Below are 18,037 nucleotides of genomic sequence, written 5' to 3'. Positions count from 1 at the left end.
GAGGCTGAGGGAGCTGGGCTTGTTCAGCCTGGAGAAGAGAAGGCTGAGAGGGGACCTTAGAAATGCCGATCAATATCTGCAGGGGGGGTCAGGGGGACAGGGCCAGGCTCTTTGCAGTGGTGCCCAGCGACAGGACAAGGGGCAACGGGCACAAACTGGAGCAGAGGAAGCTCCAGCTGAGCACGAGGAAGAACTTCTTCCCTCGGAGGGTGCCGGAGCCCTGGCCCAGGCTGCCCAGGGAGGCTGTGGAGTCTCCTTCTCTGGAGATATTCCAGCCCCCCCTGGCCGCGGTGCTGTGCAGCCTGCTGTGGGTGACCCTGCTTGGGCAGGGGGTTGGGCTGGGGGATCCCCAGAGGGCCCTCCCAACCCCCCCCATGCTGGGATTCTGTATTCCCAGCCAGCCTCATCGCAGCGACGCTGAAGCATCACCAACCCCGTTCCACCTCACTGGCCCGTGCCGAGACAGCGATGGCACCACAGCCTCGCAGGAGCCCTCCCTCCTGGCACGGCTCTTTGCTTTGGTCTCACCGTACCCCCACACCCCTCCAAATCCCTCCTAACGCCAGATGTGGGGGGACAGGTCCGAAGCTTCTGTCCTGCCACCGAGCAGCATGCCAGCTCCCCTCACGCGCACGCGGATCCCTGCATTGGTGTGATTTACACCCCACCAGCACATCTTGCCAACAGCGAGGAGCGAGCCGGAAGGACCCCGGCTCGCCAGAAACAACAGGCTTTGGGACGTTGTGAATTCGAAGGGGTTCAGAGCACAACCTTCCTGCGCAGACGGGGGGACGTCCCCACTCCCTCTCCTCGGAGCTGCCTCCCCGGCTCCCTCTCACCCACCTGCTCACCCCAGCCTCCCACGAGCGCGTTCTTCGCGAGAGCTGGGTTGTGTGGGGACGGAGCCTTTGCGGGGACTAAACAGACCTTGGCGCAGGGAAAGGACACCCGCCAAATCCTAGAGACCACGAAGGACCATCCAGGGCTTTTTATGAGCCCGTGTTTAGCAGCGGAGGGGACAACGAGCAACATTAGGAAAGAGCTCTGACCTAGCCAGGCAGTCATGAACTCTGGTCCCCGTCCTTACACAACTCTCTGAAAACTCTTTTTACATTCGAGGAGAGGTTGCAAAAAGAAAGCCCCATGTCTGTGCACAGCCTCCAGGAGAGGAAAGCCAGGCTTTCTGAATCCTCGTCTGAAAAACCCCAGTCTCGCCGTGATGCGCACACGCAGAGGCGGGAGCGTTCCCAGCCCGCACGCACTCCCATTTTCTCAAGCAACCACTGCTCCGCCTACGCCCTCCAACACCGCAGAGCACGGACAGATCCCATCTCCACCTCCGAAGCAAGCTGCCTGCAGCAGGTCTGACAGGTACGCAAGCAAGCCGCCCGGGATTCCTCCCATTCCCTCTCACTACCCAATCCTCCCCTACCCCCAGAAACTCGAAACAACCCAACACAAACACCCAGCTAACAGCGAGCGCTGTGATTGCTACAGAAAAGCAGGGGTAAAGTCCACTGTGTGCAGAGCTGCCCGGGTCCCCCTGGGCACTGGCCAGCTGCGAGCAAACGCCGCTGGGGTCAGCAGAGGTCGTCGCTGGCTTCTCACACACTGTGGCTCAGGTCATGCAAACACAGCAGGACCCGGGACCTTGTCCTACCCGCACCCGAGAGTCCCTAACTCACGGGAAGCTTCCGGACGGGCAGGTTTAGGGCCAGATTTCGGGCAAGCCTTCAGCAGCGTTTCTTCAGCCTCAGAAAGGTTTCTGGTCACAAGAGGGAAGGAAGCCCGGCCAGGTGGGGAGGCTGCACGACACCCCGTGCTATCTGCAAGAGGTAAGCACCGGGGACAAGACAGATTAATCACAAGTAACTATGGGAACTCAATCAGCTTAAACGTGGCAATCAAGGAAGATACATGGAGCGCAGGGAGACAGATGGTTGTGCGCATTTATTTGTCTTTGATAAAAATGGTATGCAAATTACACCGCCACGGAGGCTCCTGGGAAGATATCACCCTGCTGGTCCTCTGGGAGTTTCTCGGAGAGTCATAACATTCAGACACACCGAAATGGGGCGGGGGGGGGGTGGGGGTGAATGGAGGATGGATCTAAACTGGGAAGAACATGAACTTCAACATTTTCCAGGGAAGCGAAAAGATCGTTAACTTATTTTTCAATTTACTTTTTCATTTTTACACTTTCAGAAATGAGCCTACTGAGCACAAGAGTCAACAAACCCCCGACACCACTGCGCAAGAACTAGGCGGCTTGGGCAGAAACACACCTTTCGCACACATTCTTCCGCACGGCACTTTCCACTCAAGTTCAGGAACAGCGAGCCTGATCCCTGAAGGCATCCAGGCTCCTCTACACCACCCCAAGAGTGTAAAGAGGCCACACCTCAAGCGTAGTTTTCATGCACATTAACCCTCTGCCAGGGGATCAGAGGCGCCTGCGCGCAAGGGACGCGGGCTCAGTTCATCCAATGGAACATTGAGACAAGTGACATCAGAAATTTCCATTTCAATTTTTCTTTTGATCCATTCCCAATAAGATGCTGGGAGAAATAACCAAAAATCAAACTTGGCTCAAGTTTTAAATATTCGCCTGAAAGGAGGGCTAGGGGAGGGAATCATGTACAGTTAAAATCAAGCTACTCAAACCACAATCATTCAGGTAAGTAACTAGAAGTATCGCCTCTACCATCTAGAGAGAGAGAGAAGAGTGTCTGAGACAGAGGGCATATTTAGGAAAAAATACACATCTGAAGTCTCTGTGGCCACGATGAGAACTGGAATCCACATACAAGCCAGTTAAAGAGCATTTCAACATGAAATCTTAACTTAGTAGGAAGGTCAGGGGTTAAGCTGTATCTTTTTGTTTTAAATACATGGACAGCTGTCAGATATGAAAATGATGGCGGGCTTTCCTGAAAGATCCCCCTGTGCATGTGTATGGATGCATGTGCTGACGTCTGTGGGGCAGCATGACAAGAGTTTAGGAAGGCTGGGAGCCCAGCAGTCTCTCAATAGCTGCATTGATGTCTCCACCAGTGGCAATAAGCGCCTGGAGGTTGGCCTCACGATTAATGAAGCCCATGGCGTTCAGCTGCTCCAGCTGCTGTTGGAATCGCACTTCAGGACTCTGCGCCTGCAGAGGGAAAGGACAAAGACCTTAGAGCCAGATCAACACCCAACACGGGCAGGGCCAGCAGCGACGGCCAAGCAGGGACCCTGAGCTCAGCTTTAGGCGTACTGAAATGCCCCCAGGCTCGTTTAGTGACGTTCCCCACCTGCCCAGGGGCTCTGGCACAGCAGCCACGCTGCCCACAGTAGGCCACGCTCTGTACCTACGGCGACAGCAGCGCTGGGAGGAGGATCCCGGGCACTTTTCGCTTCAAACCTGTGCAAAGGGGTTACCACACCCCAAAAAACTAGCCAGCCTGAGACACCAAACTTAGCAAAAAGCACCACAGCCAAGAGAGACCTGAGGGGACCACATCCCTGGAGCGGGGTGGGATGGGGACAACCTCTAGCTCACCCCGGAGATGTCCCTCCCCAGAAGCATATCGGCGTGCGGCTGGGCATTACGTACTTGAGAGCTTCCTCCGGCCAGCAGCTGGATCATCTGCTGCATGAGCTGCTGTTGGGGGTTACCACCCCCAGCTGGAGAGGCACTGGCCGGCGTCGAAGCGGAGGGAACGGGGTTCTCCGGGATTGTGCTTCCTCCTGTGGAGGACGGGGGCATTCGGGGCATGCCGAAGGAGCCGAGGCTGCAGAGGAAGGCAGGGCATGCTCAGAGGCAAGCTGGCACTTCTGGGTGTCCCCCCCGAGAGCTGGGCAGCGCGGTGACCAGCAGGCTCTGCCAGGCTGGCCCTCGCCGAGGCCCACACTACAGGACAGCTTTGTAAATTAAACCAGCTTCATTTGTACCCTGGTCACACACGGTGCTGGGTGTAAGCAATCCTAACAGACACAGGCCTGAAAGGGACTGCAGAGACGAAACGTGAGCCACGCTGCCAGGGAGCAGCAGGCCCGAGGGCTGCTGGCAGACCAGTCTGCCCCAACACACCCACCCAACCTCACGGCTCTGCATCTCGTACTGTTCTCCAGAGATAAAGCTCCTGAGCTCAGCCGATACCGAATACAGCAAACAAAAGATGGGGGAGGGACCAAGTGGTTTCCAAACCTTTTCTCCAAAAAGAAAGGGTCAAGGACTTCCCACGTGAAGTACAAACAAGCAGAAACTGCTAATTAGCTGGAGCTCAGAGAGGCCTGCCAGCACACAGACACAGAGAAGCCCCCATGACAGAGTGCCCTAAGCAGATCTCCTCGATGAATCGACAGCTAGCCTGCCTGCTGGTATCAAGCATGTCAGCTCTGCCTGCAGAAACGCACTCTGAAGCGCTTATTACCTTGGCACTAGTCCTGGGGCCTCCGTTTGCAGCGTCTGGAGTCCCTGTTGGATCTGGAGGAGCGCCTGCATGGCGCGGGGGTTGGTGAGAATGGAGAGGGAGTCTGGGTTCTGCATCTGGGAACAAAGGCAAAAAGACACGGTGGTACCGAACAGCGAGAGCTTCAGCAGCCAGAGATCCACCAGCTTTAAACCCGAACAACAATCAGCACGGAGCTGAGCCTCTCGCCCTGCAGCCAGAGCGAAGCTGGGAGTCTGGTTGCTCCTTCAAGACTCCAGACTGCAGGGCTCACCTACAGAGATACCTGCAGAGTTTGGATCAAATTTCCTGAATGAACTAGGCAAATCATATCAGAACCGGGGGCACATGCCTTTGAAATTAAAGCGATTTTATTCCGTTTGCCTGAGTAAGCCAGCTGCTCTACCACATTTAGCTGTTTTAATTTTTGTAAACTCACTACAGTGAGAGACTGTCCACATAGGAGTTTCACGTAGCTTAACTAGTCTAGTCTGAAGTCCACCTTTAGGTAGCTTAGATAACTTACTTTGCCTTGTCTGAACAAGTTTTTCCTTTCTCTTTCCCCTCTGCAACCCCCTTTCTTTCACAGCCCAAACCACCCAAGCCCACATGCTTCCTAGTCCACTTGACTAAGCAGCCCGAGACACTCCCTTTCCTACAGAGGATGGAAAAGCTCTGGAGCCCAGGGGCTGAGGGCAGCACAGGGCCAGACAGGGGCCTTTACCTGCTGCAGGAAGACAGGGAGCTGAAGGCGGAGCTGTTCTTGAAGCTGTGGATTCCCAGCAAAGAGGGGGACATTTACCATGATCTAGCAAGAGACAGCACACGTAGGTAGGGTCAGAGGGTTGCTGCCACTGGCTGTTAAACCCTATGTAACTAAGCCACGAAGAACATGTCAGTCAACGCCCCTGACTCCCTCCCTGGGCTTTCAACATGTTCCCCTGCTAATGGGGACGGGAACAGGACAGCTCAATTCCTGGCAGCAGCGTTCAGCTGGGGCCACTGAGCCATGGGCAAAGTGAAGGACCATTCCTGTGTCCCTCTGAAAGCCAACCTTTTCGTTAGGGGCTCTGCTAAGACACAGGGTTTGGTCCTGTGACTGCCTTCAGGCTCTCGAGAAATACAACAAAACTGTCCACATTCACTCAGCTCTCCGGCTTCTGCAAGGCGAGCCGCTACAGAAGCGGACTGGTCTCACAAGCACTGTGCCCACGGCCTGTCTGACAACAGAAGACACCTGCAACGCTGTGTTACCTGTGCTGCAAAGTCCGGGTTCTGGGCAAGAGTTTGCATCATGCTCCGCATGTAAGGGGCGGAGATCATGTTCTGCATCAGCTGAGGGTTTTCGGAAATCTGCTGCAGGAGTCCTTGCATCTCTGGGCTGTTGAACATGCCTGCAAGGGGACAGGGAGGAGGAGACAAAGGAAAACCCCTTAAAAGCCTGAGCTCTGCTGCAATGGTCAAAATACAACACGACACACGACAGCAATGCCTTCACTTCGTCCCCTGGCCAGCAGTGAACATCGCTGCAGACAGCCATGGCAGCGCTTTGCTTGCCACTCTCCCATGCCCTCGAGGGCCACGGGGACATCTGAGTTGCCCAAGCAACCCTCTGACAGGCACAGCAGAAATAACCCATTTGTGCTTGCAGCTGGCCTAGAATCATTCATCTGGAGAGCAGGCACTCAGATGCCAGAGGGAACCGCCCTCCGAGGAAGCCTGGGTGACCTGTTCAGTCAGCAGCACCCTCTGGTTCCTCTCTCGCTTACGTACCAGCCCCAATGCTAGCAGCACTCAGCCCGAAGGGGTTGGATACAGTCGGTGTGCTTTGGGTGGTTGCCGAGCCAGTGCTCCCTTCGCTGCTGGGCGCCTGGCTCTGGGAAGCAGGGGGCGTGGGGCTCCAGGGGTTTGGTAACGGCTCTCTGTTCTCCGTCCGCAAAGGCTGAGAGCTTGAGCTATCAGAATTCCCCGTCAAAGAAGAGAAAGGATTGTTGCCAAACTAGGGAAAAAGAAAAGAGAAACAGCCGTAACCAGCTAGCCCCAGCAGAGAACGTCGGACTAACCCCACCAGTGTACGAGCTAGGCAAGAGCTGATCATATTCACCCAGGTCTAGAATTCGCTAAACACATGCCGTAATTTGCCGCCTCAGAAATCGGTAATCCACAACACACCTCGCTCAGAAAAACACCAGGCTCGAGAAGTGGCCACAGCCCTAGGTTTGGCTCCCAAACATCCATGTCAAATCAGCACCCGGACATACCAGTAGGTAATGCTAGACTGGAGTACGTGTCTGTGCAGCCTTTCGCAGACCGACCTGCGCTCGCTCCTCCTGTGCTTCAAGCCAGCTGGATCCCAGCCAGCCCCAATCCAAAGGCGTCGGGCTCGAGCTAATACAGTAAGCCGGGCAGAGAGAGAGAGCAGAGGGCTCTGCTAACGAAGCTATGGGGCCTTCACGTCGGCGACGGCTGGCATCCAGCCTGCTTGGAGACCAAAGGAGCGAGGGCAGGTCGCAGCTACACCAAACCTTGTGATAAAAGCAGATGACAGGCACTGCACAACGTTCTCCCCCATTCACCAGCTAGAGCGGGAGGGGATGAACAGCCACGCTTCGGGAAGGCTGCCCCGTCAGCCCGGGGGTCAGGGAAAGACCCCTTTCCCACGCTCAGCACACTACACCCCACTTACAGGACTGCAGCCAATACCTGCTCCCTGGCTGCACTAAACATGGGCTCCTGGATGTCCGTGTACATCCGGCGCAGGGCGTTGTATCCTCCTGGAATGCTCTCGAGGTTACTCAAAGCACGGTCCTGGTTCCGCATCATCTCCTGCATCATGGCAGGGTTACGAGCCAATTCCATTGTCTGGGAGAAGGAGAAAAACGTGGAAAGCTCAGGCCCATTGCACCGTGGAAGACTGGAGTGGATCAGGAGACCGGTTAGCAGCCCAGTGGTATTCTATTGATCCACCAGCCATGCACTGAAAGAGTTAAATCTCAGCTCCCAGAAGAAAGAGTATAATTAAACCCGTTTCGCAGCCAGAGAGCAGAGAGATTTATCCAAGCAAAGAGGACCCAGGGATCCTGGCTCCTCCCATCCTTGCTCAGCTCTCTTCCTTCTCAACCTCGATTCAGCTGGATGAGATTGTTTTGTTTCTAAGCAGTATCAGGACATCCAAACATTTAACACCCATATGTTCCCACTCAAAGTAGATGGACTACATTCAAAAACTGAGAAGGTGGAAGAGATTGAATCCTTCCCATTTCAAGGAAACCAAGAAATTCACCCTCGCCAGACTTCTGATGGGTCTCCCCTGCACAAGGAACATCCAGATCTCATTTGAGGAGCTGCGTAAGTACGGATCATTCACAATTTAGTCCTGCAGCTCTGCAATCTCATGTATGGCCAACACAGTTGAAAAAGATAACCGAGAAGCAGATGGAAACTAGGCTCATTCAGCAACAACCCAGAAAGACCTCCTGACTAGTCTCCTGGGGAACAGCAGAGTCCTGTCAAGGGCTATTTACCACTCAGGGTCTCACTCATCCCTTATGCTTCCCTTCCGCTGAACCTTCGGTCTTCCAGAGCGCCAGTCCTCCAGGGCATGGGTCCTGTCTATTCTGGGACTGTACAGAAAACTGAGACCTCTAGGATCCCAGCATATGACTAATGCTCTCCACTGATACAGGTAGTAAAACATTGACTGTACAGCTCTGTAGTCTCTACTTCATTCACCAACAGAAATACAGAGAGCCAAAAAGCTTTCGCAGTAGTTTCACTTCTCCATGACTACTTCTACTGCCATTCCCAAACCAGAACACAGTGGCCTTGTACGCAGCACGCTAGGATGATCCCAGCATCCTTTTTTGCCCACCACATGATGGATTCAATAGCCCTGAAAGGGAGATAAGAGTTCCAAGTACGTGGGTTGAGTAATCAGTATTCACATAACTCAAGACCACCATCTGTTTGTGGGGAGCTTACAGCAGGAAGGAAGAGATCTCTAAAAATCACCGATCTGGCATTCACACACTCCCTTTGGAGAGCAGACGCTGAAGCTGGTCCACAAAGATGCTCCTGAACATGCTCTAAACAGGCCCTGGAGTGCTGACTCACCTGCCTCATGAGCTCCGGGTTATTCAGCATGTGGCTTATCTCTGGATTTCGCTCCATGAGCTGCTGCATCTGGGGATTGGCCATGATCATCTGTCTCATGAGGTCGGGGTTAGACATCATGTTCTGCACCAAGGGATTCTCCATGATCTGAGAAAGCATCTCCGGGTTGGACATCAGCTGCCGCTGCATCTGCTGCTGGAGCTCCATGAAGTTGGCAGAGCCCATCCCAAGGTTGCCCAGCCCAGTGATGCCGCCAAAGCCAGCTGGAGAGGGAACAACACACGGGGAGAGAAGCGTGAACCAGTAGCTGTCGGCAGCTCCAAAAAGGGGACAAGCACATCAGCTGAACTCCACCCACACTGATCTGGGGGGGTCCTATATTCCTATGGCAGCCAGCTCTGCAGGAGGACACCCCCTACACATGCTTCACTAAGAGCTTTGGCACTATCCTGAGCAGGGAAACCGAGGTATGCTGGTGGAAGCGACTCGTGCAAAGCCTACAGCAAGCAGAGACAACTGCAGGGGTCAAGAACCCAACTCCTTGGCCTAATCCTAGGACATTCTTCTTCTGTGGCACGCCTTCTCACAGCCATCACTTACACAGGATGGATGTAGCACTGTTGGGGCCTCCGTCTCCAGGACCTCCCATGGTCCCTGACCCACTGCTCCGTCTGCTGCCGCTCCCTGTGTCAGAAACGGTGCTGCTGGATGTGGAAGGCTGAGACGGGGCAGCAGGAGAAGAAGGGGTTGCAGTGGGGGCAGAAGCAGCATTGGGGGCAGAAGCAGCAGATGTTGAATCTTGGACCCTGCAAAGAAAGAAAAGGTGGCATTAAACTCCTGAGACTCGGGAAGAGTGAGCACAGCCCTTTGTGGGGGACACAGGACGGGGCACCCCACGCTGACCGAGCCTCCCTTCGTGCCTGTTGTCCCCAGCCAGCCCTGGCTGCTTCCTTTCCTGCCTGCACGGATGCACAGCTGTGCTCCCAGATGCCTTCCATCTGCCGGAATCTGCCTCCCACCCTGATGCATAACAGCCCCTGACATTTTCTCCTGGCCCACACGAAGTGGCTTGACTGGTCTTACCCCGAGTTGTATCTAGCTCTTCCTTGAATCGCGCTGAACTATTTACCTCAGCTATATCCTTGAGCAATGAGTTTGCTCCAAACAGGAAAATCCTCCTGCTGCTCCCACAGAAACCACAGGAGGTTACAGCAGGGCTAGTGCAAGGGGTAAACAAGAATTTGCTTTTCTGCAAATCCTCCTGTGCACTGAGTATTCCTATCGGTGCTCCTGGTGGCAAAAATAAGTATCAGCATTACTCTACAGATGGGGAAACTGAGGCACAAGGCAGCTAGCATCTGTCCCGTGAAGCTACAGAACGCTTCTGGCCAGCTTGACTATGAATTTACGTCTCTGCTGCTGGCTGTACCTTGCATGCAAGGCTTCTCTGGCCAACACAAGTTGACTAGAGCTTCTTTTAGTACACACATGCAAACACTGTGCCACAAGCCACAGCACAGCAGATGCTGGACATCAGCTTTGAGTAAATCAACCCAAGCTAGTACTTTGTAATCACAGTTCCTCCTCAGGATTTTTATAGGCATTCGAAAGAGAACATTTAAAGATTCTCTGAAGCATCCGCAGTCATGACAGTGAGTCCTGGATCAGAGCTGAAGAGCTTTCCCATGAAATTTAAACCACAAAATTCACTTTACTCACCCCATATAATGCTATTACACCAACAACAAGTAAATAAGAACAATGGTTGGTTTCCCCCCAACCAAGAATGATTCCTTTCTCCAACTCTTTCCTTTTTCACTCTTATTCTAGGGCTTTAAAAATCCAACCTGAAGGTCCTCGTTCACTTGTCAGACTCACCTGACTGCTGCTGAAAACCAGCAGCCACCGAGAGGAATGCAGAGAGAAAGGAAACAAAGCAAATAGGAAGCTGAACAAAAAAGGAAGGAGGAAGCTGGAGAAAGGTCACTTGGTTTCTCTCAGCACAGGAAGAGGCTGTAAGGTCTTCAACAAGCACTTATCTGTGACTATTAGTGGGGTAAAAAAAAAAAAAAAGAGCAACCCAGGACAGCACTCTCGTTTACCCTTTGGAACGGTTCACAAGGACTGCTGTTTGCTGTGGAGACAGCGGTAAACAGCACCAGCCCACCAGGCTACCTGGCGACACAGAATCCAGAGAGCGGCCTCTGCAGAAGCTGACAACACAAATGCTTGTCTTTGGGAAAAACAGGGGGGGGGGGGGGAAAGCACTAATCTTGACTAAGCCAGTAAGGCAGCTCTCCCAGGGGACAGAAGCAGAGATGCAGCCCCGTCAGCTCACCGGGAGCCCGCTCAGACTGCAGCGGGGAGCCCAAGAAACGGCTGCGGAGCGGGGTTTGAGCTCAACAAGACGTGGCTGCGCCTGAAGTACAGCAACTGTTCCCAAGAACCTTCTGCGCCCACTGGATCTCGCCGGGAAAAGCCTCGCTCTGCAGGACCTGGCGGTCAATCCCGCGTCCCTTTTGCAGGCTGAGCTCCACGGGGCAGGACGCAAGCGAGCCGTGCCCAAACCAGGAGCTACCACGGGGTGCTCCTGCAGTAGCTGAGCTAACAACCACACCGCTGCGTGCCCGCGGCCAAACGGCCCGAGCCTCTGTCCATCCCCACCGAGGCGGAGCACCCACCTGCCCGCGCAGACGTGCCTACAGGTACCACACAGCAACGCCGTACGCAGAGTGCTCTGCACGCACGGCGTGCCTCCCGCGGCACCTGAGAGAGCGTGAGCGCAGGCGTAGAGCACAATATAGGGCAGGAAGCGAAAGAAAAGCCGGGTATTAGTTTCAACTTCAACACCAACTGACTGGGAAAGTAATTTCTGTGAACAGCAACTTATCTCTGTTAGAACCAGTATCACGTTCCAACGGGTTCTTTCAACATTACTAAATTATAAAAGCTCAAAATATGCAAAGCCACACAGACAAGTTGTGTTGAAAAAAGAGTGAACCCCTTCAGGTACTTGCCACGACCTTACACAGCTGTGTAACCTAGGGAAAAGGCAGGCCGAGCGACAGACCCCACCGCTGCGTGGCAAAGCTGGGGCAGGGAGAGTTCTGCCGGATCACCGCTGCCAGACTCGTACGCGCCCCAGAGCCAGCACCAAGGCCTCACAGCAGTCGCCGGGAGGGCAGAAATGCCCCATCATCGTTTCTTCGCATCATCCATTTACCCTCAGCCCACCAACCCAAAACAGTTTCTTACTTCTGGGGAGTCTTAATGACCAAGTGTACAGTCAGCCCATCTTTGATCCCGTGTTGATTCAACGTGTCTCCATCCTTCAGGATCTTCCCAGCAAAGATCAGAACCAGCTGATCCTGTTTGGCTTTAAACCGCCTGGAAATCTCTTCTTTGAACTGAAAAACAAACAAAGCATTTTTCAGGCAAAGGACCGAGACCAGAAATTTAAAGCTACTACTCCAGGTATCGTATCCACCACGCAAACAGCGTAAGGAACCGGCGGTCCTTCAGTACCTCACCCAGAAGGAGCCCATGCAGGTACCAATTCAGTCACCAGCTGCTGAGGATGTCTGAGGCATTAAAAAAAAAACAACCAACCAACCAACACCAACGACAAGCTCTACACTTACAAAATGCAGAGTAAATTTCAGAAAGAATAGAGCGGTTACCTCAGGACGAGCTGAAGGCTTCCAAAGCAAGATCAAGTGTGTCTCTTAGGTCTAATCCAAATACACCATTTATCCTCTGAATGACTGAACTTATTCAGTCTCTGCTCATTTGATTTTTAGTTTTTTTTCCTAAGGAAAACCCAACTCTGATTTAATACAGGACAGAGCTCTATGGAAAAGGGAACAATCCTTTATCAGCCAATGGAAATAAACTAGGTCTTCTCCAATTCCTATTTCTGCAGCTGAATTCCCTGTGAGCACGCCACGCAACACAGACACCTCTTCTTTCCTGCACGATGGGGTGGGATTAACACCTGCCAATAAGATTGTCATTGCGAGCCCAGCTGGGGCATTCCCAGATTGATTTTCAAGGAAAAAAAGCCTTGCATTTGGAAGCCACAAACTGCAGGAAATTCAGAGGGGAAAGGCCAGGATGGAAAGAGCAGCACACACCTGTCCCAGGGCTCACAGCCTTCGCACCACAGCCCTCAAAAACAACGCCCAGGAGAGCGCAGCCCCGAGCCCCAGGTCCTCCCTGTCACAAAGCTCCATGCTCTCCTCTGCACAAAGCCATCGTTTAACCGCCCGCTTCCAGTGACGGGCTCTCCGAAGCCGACCGGGAAGGAGCAGCAGGGCCACGCGTCCTACAGCCCCTGCCCGCCCCACGACTCCACTCCCCAGAGATCTCCACCAGGTCCTTCGCACTGCAACCTCGTGCCCTACACCCCAGCTCGCAGCAAGGCAAGAAGCCGAGAGCCGTGCCGACGACACCTTGCCCCAGTGGGCACGGCCACTTCCACAGCGCTTGAGGCGGTCCTTGCACCTTCCAGCCCCTTCTCTCTTGCCCCATGCCCTGTGAAGTTCCCTTGCAGGGGCAGACTGCCTGCAGCCCACACATGGGCTGATGTTCTCCATTCTCTGCTCCCTCCAACCTTCATCCCCCCAAAGGCTCACCCAGCCCCTCTTCTCTCCCAAGAGGGATTTGTCTCCCGGTGTACCAGCCCACCCCACAACACCCAGCTGCCTCTCCACAGGCAGCCCCAGACGCGCTCATCCAGCTCCGCGCCCCAAGACGCTTCTCCCCATCGCGACCCCTCAAGGAACACTTTCCCTCCCGCTCCCACACAGCGCAGCCCTCAGGCTGAGCCCCGAGACCCCCACCCTGACCCTTTGCACCCCTCTCCCACTGCCACCACCCACCCCAGACCTCCCTTCCCCACAAAGCCACTCTCCAAGGCCTTCACACACCTCCCTCCCACAGCCCCAACGACGCCCTGCTTTCCACCCCCACGGACCCCCCCGGGGACTACCCCCAGGACCACCTTCCCCCCCACCCCACCGGGACTGTCCCCAACCCCGCAGTCACCTCCGCACTCTAAGCCCGCCCCCTCCCCCCCCCGAGCCACTGCCCTCACCCAGGTCTCCCAGCTTCCTCAAAGCTTGGCTCCCGCCAGGCCCCAAAGGCCCTGGGGGTGCTCCCCAAACCTCCCCAGCTCCCCTCAACCCGGAGCCAGGTCTCCGAAAGCCCTCCAAGCCCCCCTAGCCCCCACCTCCAACCCACAGCCACGTTCCCCCACTCCTCAGGGTCCCCGGCCCCCTCACTCCCCCTCGAAAACCCTCCCCAAAGCCAGGTCTCTCCTCAAAAAGCCCCCGCACGCAGCTCCCCAGCCCCACAAAAACCAGGCCCCCTCATCCCCCAGCCAACCCCCACCATAATCCCCCCAGGCCCCCTCAGCCCCAAGCCAGGCCCCCCCGGCCCCTCCACACCCCCCAGGCCCGCCCCCGTCCCCGTCCCCACCTCGCGCACGGAGGCGCCGTCCGCGATGACGATCTCCTCCTTGTCCTTGGGGGTCTTCACCGTGACGCGGATGAGAGCCCCGCCGGGGCCGCCCAGCCCCGCCTCGCCCTCCCCGCCGGGGCCGGGCCCGCCGCCGCTCGGCTCCGCCATCTTCGCCGCCCGCCCCGCCAAGCCCGGGCCGTCGCCAGAGAAAGGCGGCGCGCGCCGCCGCGCGAGAGAGAGCGGCGCCCCGGCCCTCCCCGCGCCGCCGCTACCGCCGCCTGGCGGCCCGGCGGGGAAATGCGGGACCGGGGCGGGCGGGGCCGGGGGTTTAAAGGGACGGGGGGGAGGGGGGAGCGGCAAAGCGGGGGCAGCTGCCTGCAGTGCTGCCTGCAATGCTGCCTGCCTCACCGGCACCCCCGGGAGCCTTGCAGGGGTCAGCCGGGTCCGTCCTGCACCCCTTGCATTAGCTGGATCCATCCTGCAGCCCCTCATTAGCTGGATCCAGTCTGCAACCCCCTCATTAGCTGGATCCATCCTGCAGCCCCTCATTAGCTGGATCCAGTTTGCAACCCCCTCATTAGCTGGCTGCAGCCTGGATCCCCCTCCTTAGCCGGATCCAGTCTGCACCACCCTCATTAACTGGATCCATGCTGCAGTCCCCTCATTAGCTGGATCCAGTCTGCAACTCCCTCATTAGCTGGCTGCAGCCTGGATCTCCCTCATTAGCCAGACCCATCCTGCAGCCCTTTCATTTGCAGGATCCATCCTGTGTCCCCCTCATTAGCTGGATCCATCCTGCAGGCCCTCATTAGCCAGACCCATCCTGCAGCCCCCCTGATTAGCTGGATCCATCCTGTACCCCCCTCATTAGCTGGCTGCAGCCTGGATCCCCCTCGTTACCCAGATCCAGTCTGCACCTCTCTCATTAACTGGATCCACGCTACAACCCCCCATTAGCTGGACCCATCCTGCAGGCCGCTCGTTAGCAGGATCCATCCTGTGTCCGCCTCATTAACTGGATTCATCCTGCAACCCCTTGTTAACTGGATCCATCCTGCAGCCCCCTCATTAGCTGGATCCATGCTGCAGCCCCTCATTAGCTGGATCCATCCTGCAACCCCTCATTAAGTGGATCCATCCTGTACCCCTCTCACTGGCTGGCTGCAGCCTGGATCCCCCTCATTAACAGGATCCATCCTGCACCCCCCTCATTATCCGGATCCATCCCATACCCCTCATTAGCCGGATCCATCCCGTGCCCCCCGTTAGCCGGATCCATCCCGTACCCCTCATTAGCTGGATCCATCCCGCACCCCCTCATTAGCCAGATCCATCCCGCACCCCCTCGTTAGCCGGATCCATCCCGAACCCCCCGTCAGCCGCCACCCCCCCGACCCCCCCCCCCCCCCTTCCCCAAAGCCGCTCCACCGGGTCCCTTCTCGCCGGGGACCCCAATGGGGGCTGGACCCTCCCCGAGGGGGGGATCCCCCATGCACCCCCACGAAAGGGGGGGCTCATTAGGGCTCCTCGTGAGGACCCAACCCCCCACTCCGGGACCGACCCCGCCCCGGGGGCGCGGAGCGGGGGGGCAGAGCCTGGAGGCCCGTCGCCATTGGGGGGGGGGGGGGGGGGGGGGGGAGGGCACGGACTACAAGTCCCAGCGTGCCTCGGGGGGGCTCGGCCCCGGGGAGGGCGGAGGCCGCCGGGCCCCCCCCCTCCGTCCCCCCCCGTCCCCGCCCTCGCCCGGCAGCAGCGGGGCCGCCATGCTGCGCCCCAAGGCCCTGACGCAGGTGCTGAGCCAGGCCAACACCGGCGGGGTCCAGAGCACCCTGTGAGTGGGGGTCGGGGGGGGCCGCGGAGGAGCCTGCGCGGAGGGGCTGGGCCGGCCCTGCCCGGCAAATGGCCGCCGGGGGGGGGCCCTGCGAGGGGCTGCGATGCGGGGTGCGGGGGCGATGCGGGGTGCTGGGCGATGCGGGGTGCTGGGCGATGTATTGTGCTGGGCCAGACACGGTGGTGGGATGATGCAGGGTGCTGGGGCCATGCGGGGTGCTGGGCGGTTCTGGGGCCATGCAGGGTGCTGGGGCGATGCAGGGTGCTGGGGCCAGGCATGGTCCCGGGATGATGCAGGGTGCTGGGGCGATGGAGGGTGCTGGGGCGATGCGGGGGCTGGGGCGATGCGGGGGCTGGGGCGATGCGGGGTGCTGGGGCCATGCGGGATGCTGGGGCCATGCAGGGTGCTGGGGCCATGCAGGGTGCTGGGGCGATGCGGGGTGCTGGGGCGATGCGGGATGCTGGGGCCGTGCAGGGTGCTGGGGCCATGCGGGGTGCTGGGGCAATGCGGGATGCTGGGGCGATGCGGGGTGCTGGGGCGATGGAGGGTGCTGGGGCGATGCGGGGTGCACGGTGCAGGGTGCCTGGGCCATGCCCAGTGCGTGACGCACGGTGCTGGGCCCACGCATGATGCACGGTGCTGGGCCATGCGTGGTGCTGGGGCCATGCCTGGTGCCAGGACTGTCACCGTGCATGGCCCCAGCACCGTACTGGGGCCATACGTGGTTCCAGCACCGCGCACGGTGCACAGCACACGGTGCACAGCGCCGGGGCCGTGCACGGTGCCAGGACCGCGCAGTGCTGGCCCATCAGGCTCGTGCCCGGTCTGCACCAGGCCCCGCTGCCCTGCCGGGGTCTGGGGCCACCCCTGGGCTTCCTGGCATTGAAGCCCCCCTACCCCCTGCCAAAACCCCCCGCAGACCTGGGAGCGGCGCTGGGTGGGGGACTGGGCTGGGGAGGGGGGGTTTGCTCAGGTTTGCTCAGCCCCCCCATTGGGTTTAGAGCCCCCCCATCTCGTTTCCAGGCTCCTGAACAACGAGGGGTCCTTGCTTGCCTACTCGGGCTACGGGGACACCGACGCCAGGGTCACCGCGGCCATCGCCAGCAACATCTGGGTGGCCTACGACAAGAACGGGCACCAGGCCTTCAACGAGGACAACCTCAAATTCATCCTCATGGACTGCATGGTGCGTGGGGCTGGGGGGGGGGCCCCCCTCCCCTCCCTGGGGGTCCCCGGCACCCTGCCAAGCCGGGGGTGCCGACGGGTGCTGTTTCTCCCCGGGCAGGAGGGGCGAGTGGCCATCACGCGGGTGGCCAACCTGCTGCTCTGCATGTACGCGAAGGAGACGGTCGGGTTTGGGATGCTGAAGGCCAAGGTAACGCTGGGGGGGAGGGTGCTGGGGGGGGGGGGGCCGCAGGGGCTGCGGGGTGGGCGAGAGCTGTTGAGGAGGATGAGGGTGGGGGCGGTGGAGGAAGACGCCGCACCTGGGACCCCTCTTTCCTCCTTGCGGAGGCTCCGCTGTCCCCCGTGGCAGCCCGGGCGCCGCACCGCGCCAGTTTAAGGCTCTGAAATGAGAAATAAATTAAAAGAAGCACGCGCTGACGCCGCTCCCCGCCCGCAGGCGCAGGCGCTGGTCCAGTACCTGGAGGAGCCGCTCACGCAGGTGGCCGCATCCTGAGCGCAGGGACCCTGCGCTGCGACGCCGGCATCGCGGCCCCACGGGCGTCCCGGAGCTCGGTCCTGCTTTGGGAATAAAGTGGGGGGGGGGCAAAAAAGCTTGGGGGGGGGGCAGGAATAAAAGTGTGGCTGATGCTTGTGTCTGTGTCTCGAAATGAGGGGCCGGGGGGGTAACGCACGCCTGGGCAGGCTGGGGGGGTCCCAGGCGGTGCTTTGGGGGTCCTGTAGCTCCGCGATGGGGAAAACCGGGGCAGGGGCTGCAAGGGGCTCGCGGGCGGGGGGAGGGGGTGCGACAGAGCCGAGCCCCCCTGCGTTGGGGTGGCGGGGGGCGGCGGGGGGCTCCTTCCCTTCCCCAGTTTCCCCGGCTTTCACACGATGGCAGCAGAGGCGAGGAAACGCGTTCCCACCGGGTCAGAGCCGAGCTGGGGGCTCTGGTTCTGGCCCCGCTGCCCACCACGCCCCAGCCTGCCCCGCGCCGGCCTCGGCGGCCAGGATCAGGCCCCGGCTCCTCCTCCGGCCGCCC

The 18,037-nt window shown here is 58.2% G+C and overlaps 2 protein-coding genes across 3 annotated transcripts; one reads left to right on the top strand and one right to left on the bottom strand.

The window, feature by feature from the left end:
- Nucleotides 1-1,931: 1,931 nt before the first annotated feature.
- UBQLN4 (ubiquilin 4) lies at nt 1,932-14,200 on the bottom strand. Of its 2 annotated transcripts, XM_075445401.1 has the most exons (11): nt 14,025-14,200; nt 11,802-11,953; nt 9,147-9,352; nt 8,547-8,809; nt 7,137-7,295; nt 6,207-6,432; nt 5,688-5,827; nt 5,158-5,241; nt 4,416-4,531; nt 3,596-3,773; nt 1,932-3,151 (listed from the first exon to the last, which is right to left on the bottom strand). In XM_075445401.1, the coding sequence occupies exons 1-11, from the start codon at nt 14,172-14,174 to the stop codon at nt 2,999-3,001; spliced, it is 1,827 nt and encodes a 608-aa protein (XP_075301516.1). In that variant the 5' UTR covers nt 14,175-14,200; the 3' UTR covers nt 1,932-2,998. The 2 variants fall into 2 exon arrangements, with proteins under 2 accessions (XP_075301516.1, XP_075301517.1); XM_075445402.1 differs by lacking the exon at nt 5,158-5,241.
- Nucleotides 14,201-15,722: 1,522 nt separating this feature from the next.
- On the top strand, nt 15,723-17,602 carry LAMTOR2 (late endosomal/lysosomal adaptor, MAPK and MTOR activator 2). Its single transcript, XM_075445236.1, has 4 exons — nt 15,723-15,837; nt 16,861-17,023; nt 17,123-17,212; nt 17,459-17,602. Exons 1-4 carry the CDS (start codon nt 15,770-15,772, stop codon nt 17,513-17,515), a joined length of 378 nt encoding a protein of 125 aa, XP_075301351.1. The 5' UTR covers nt 15,723-15,769; the 3' UTR covers nt 17,516-17,602.
- Nucleotides 17,603-18,037: the final 435 nt, after the last annotated feature.

The sequence above is a fragment of the Opisthocomus hoazin genome, chromosome 30 (genome assembly GCF_030867145.1).
Source record: "Opisthocomus hoazin isolate bOpiHoa1 chromosome 30, bOpiHoa1.hap1, whole genome shotgun sequence".
NCBI classification, from domain to species: domain Eukaryota; kingdom Metazoa; phylum Chordata; class Aves; order Opisthocomiformes; family Opisthocomidae; genus Opisthocomus; species Opisthocomus hoazin.
Note: the sequence above shows the minus strand (reverse complement) of the source record. Positions and strands in the feature narration are given on the sequence as shown.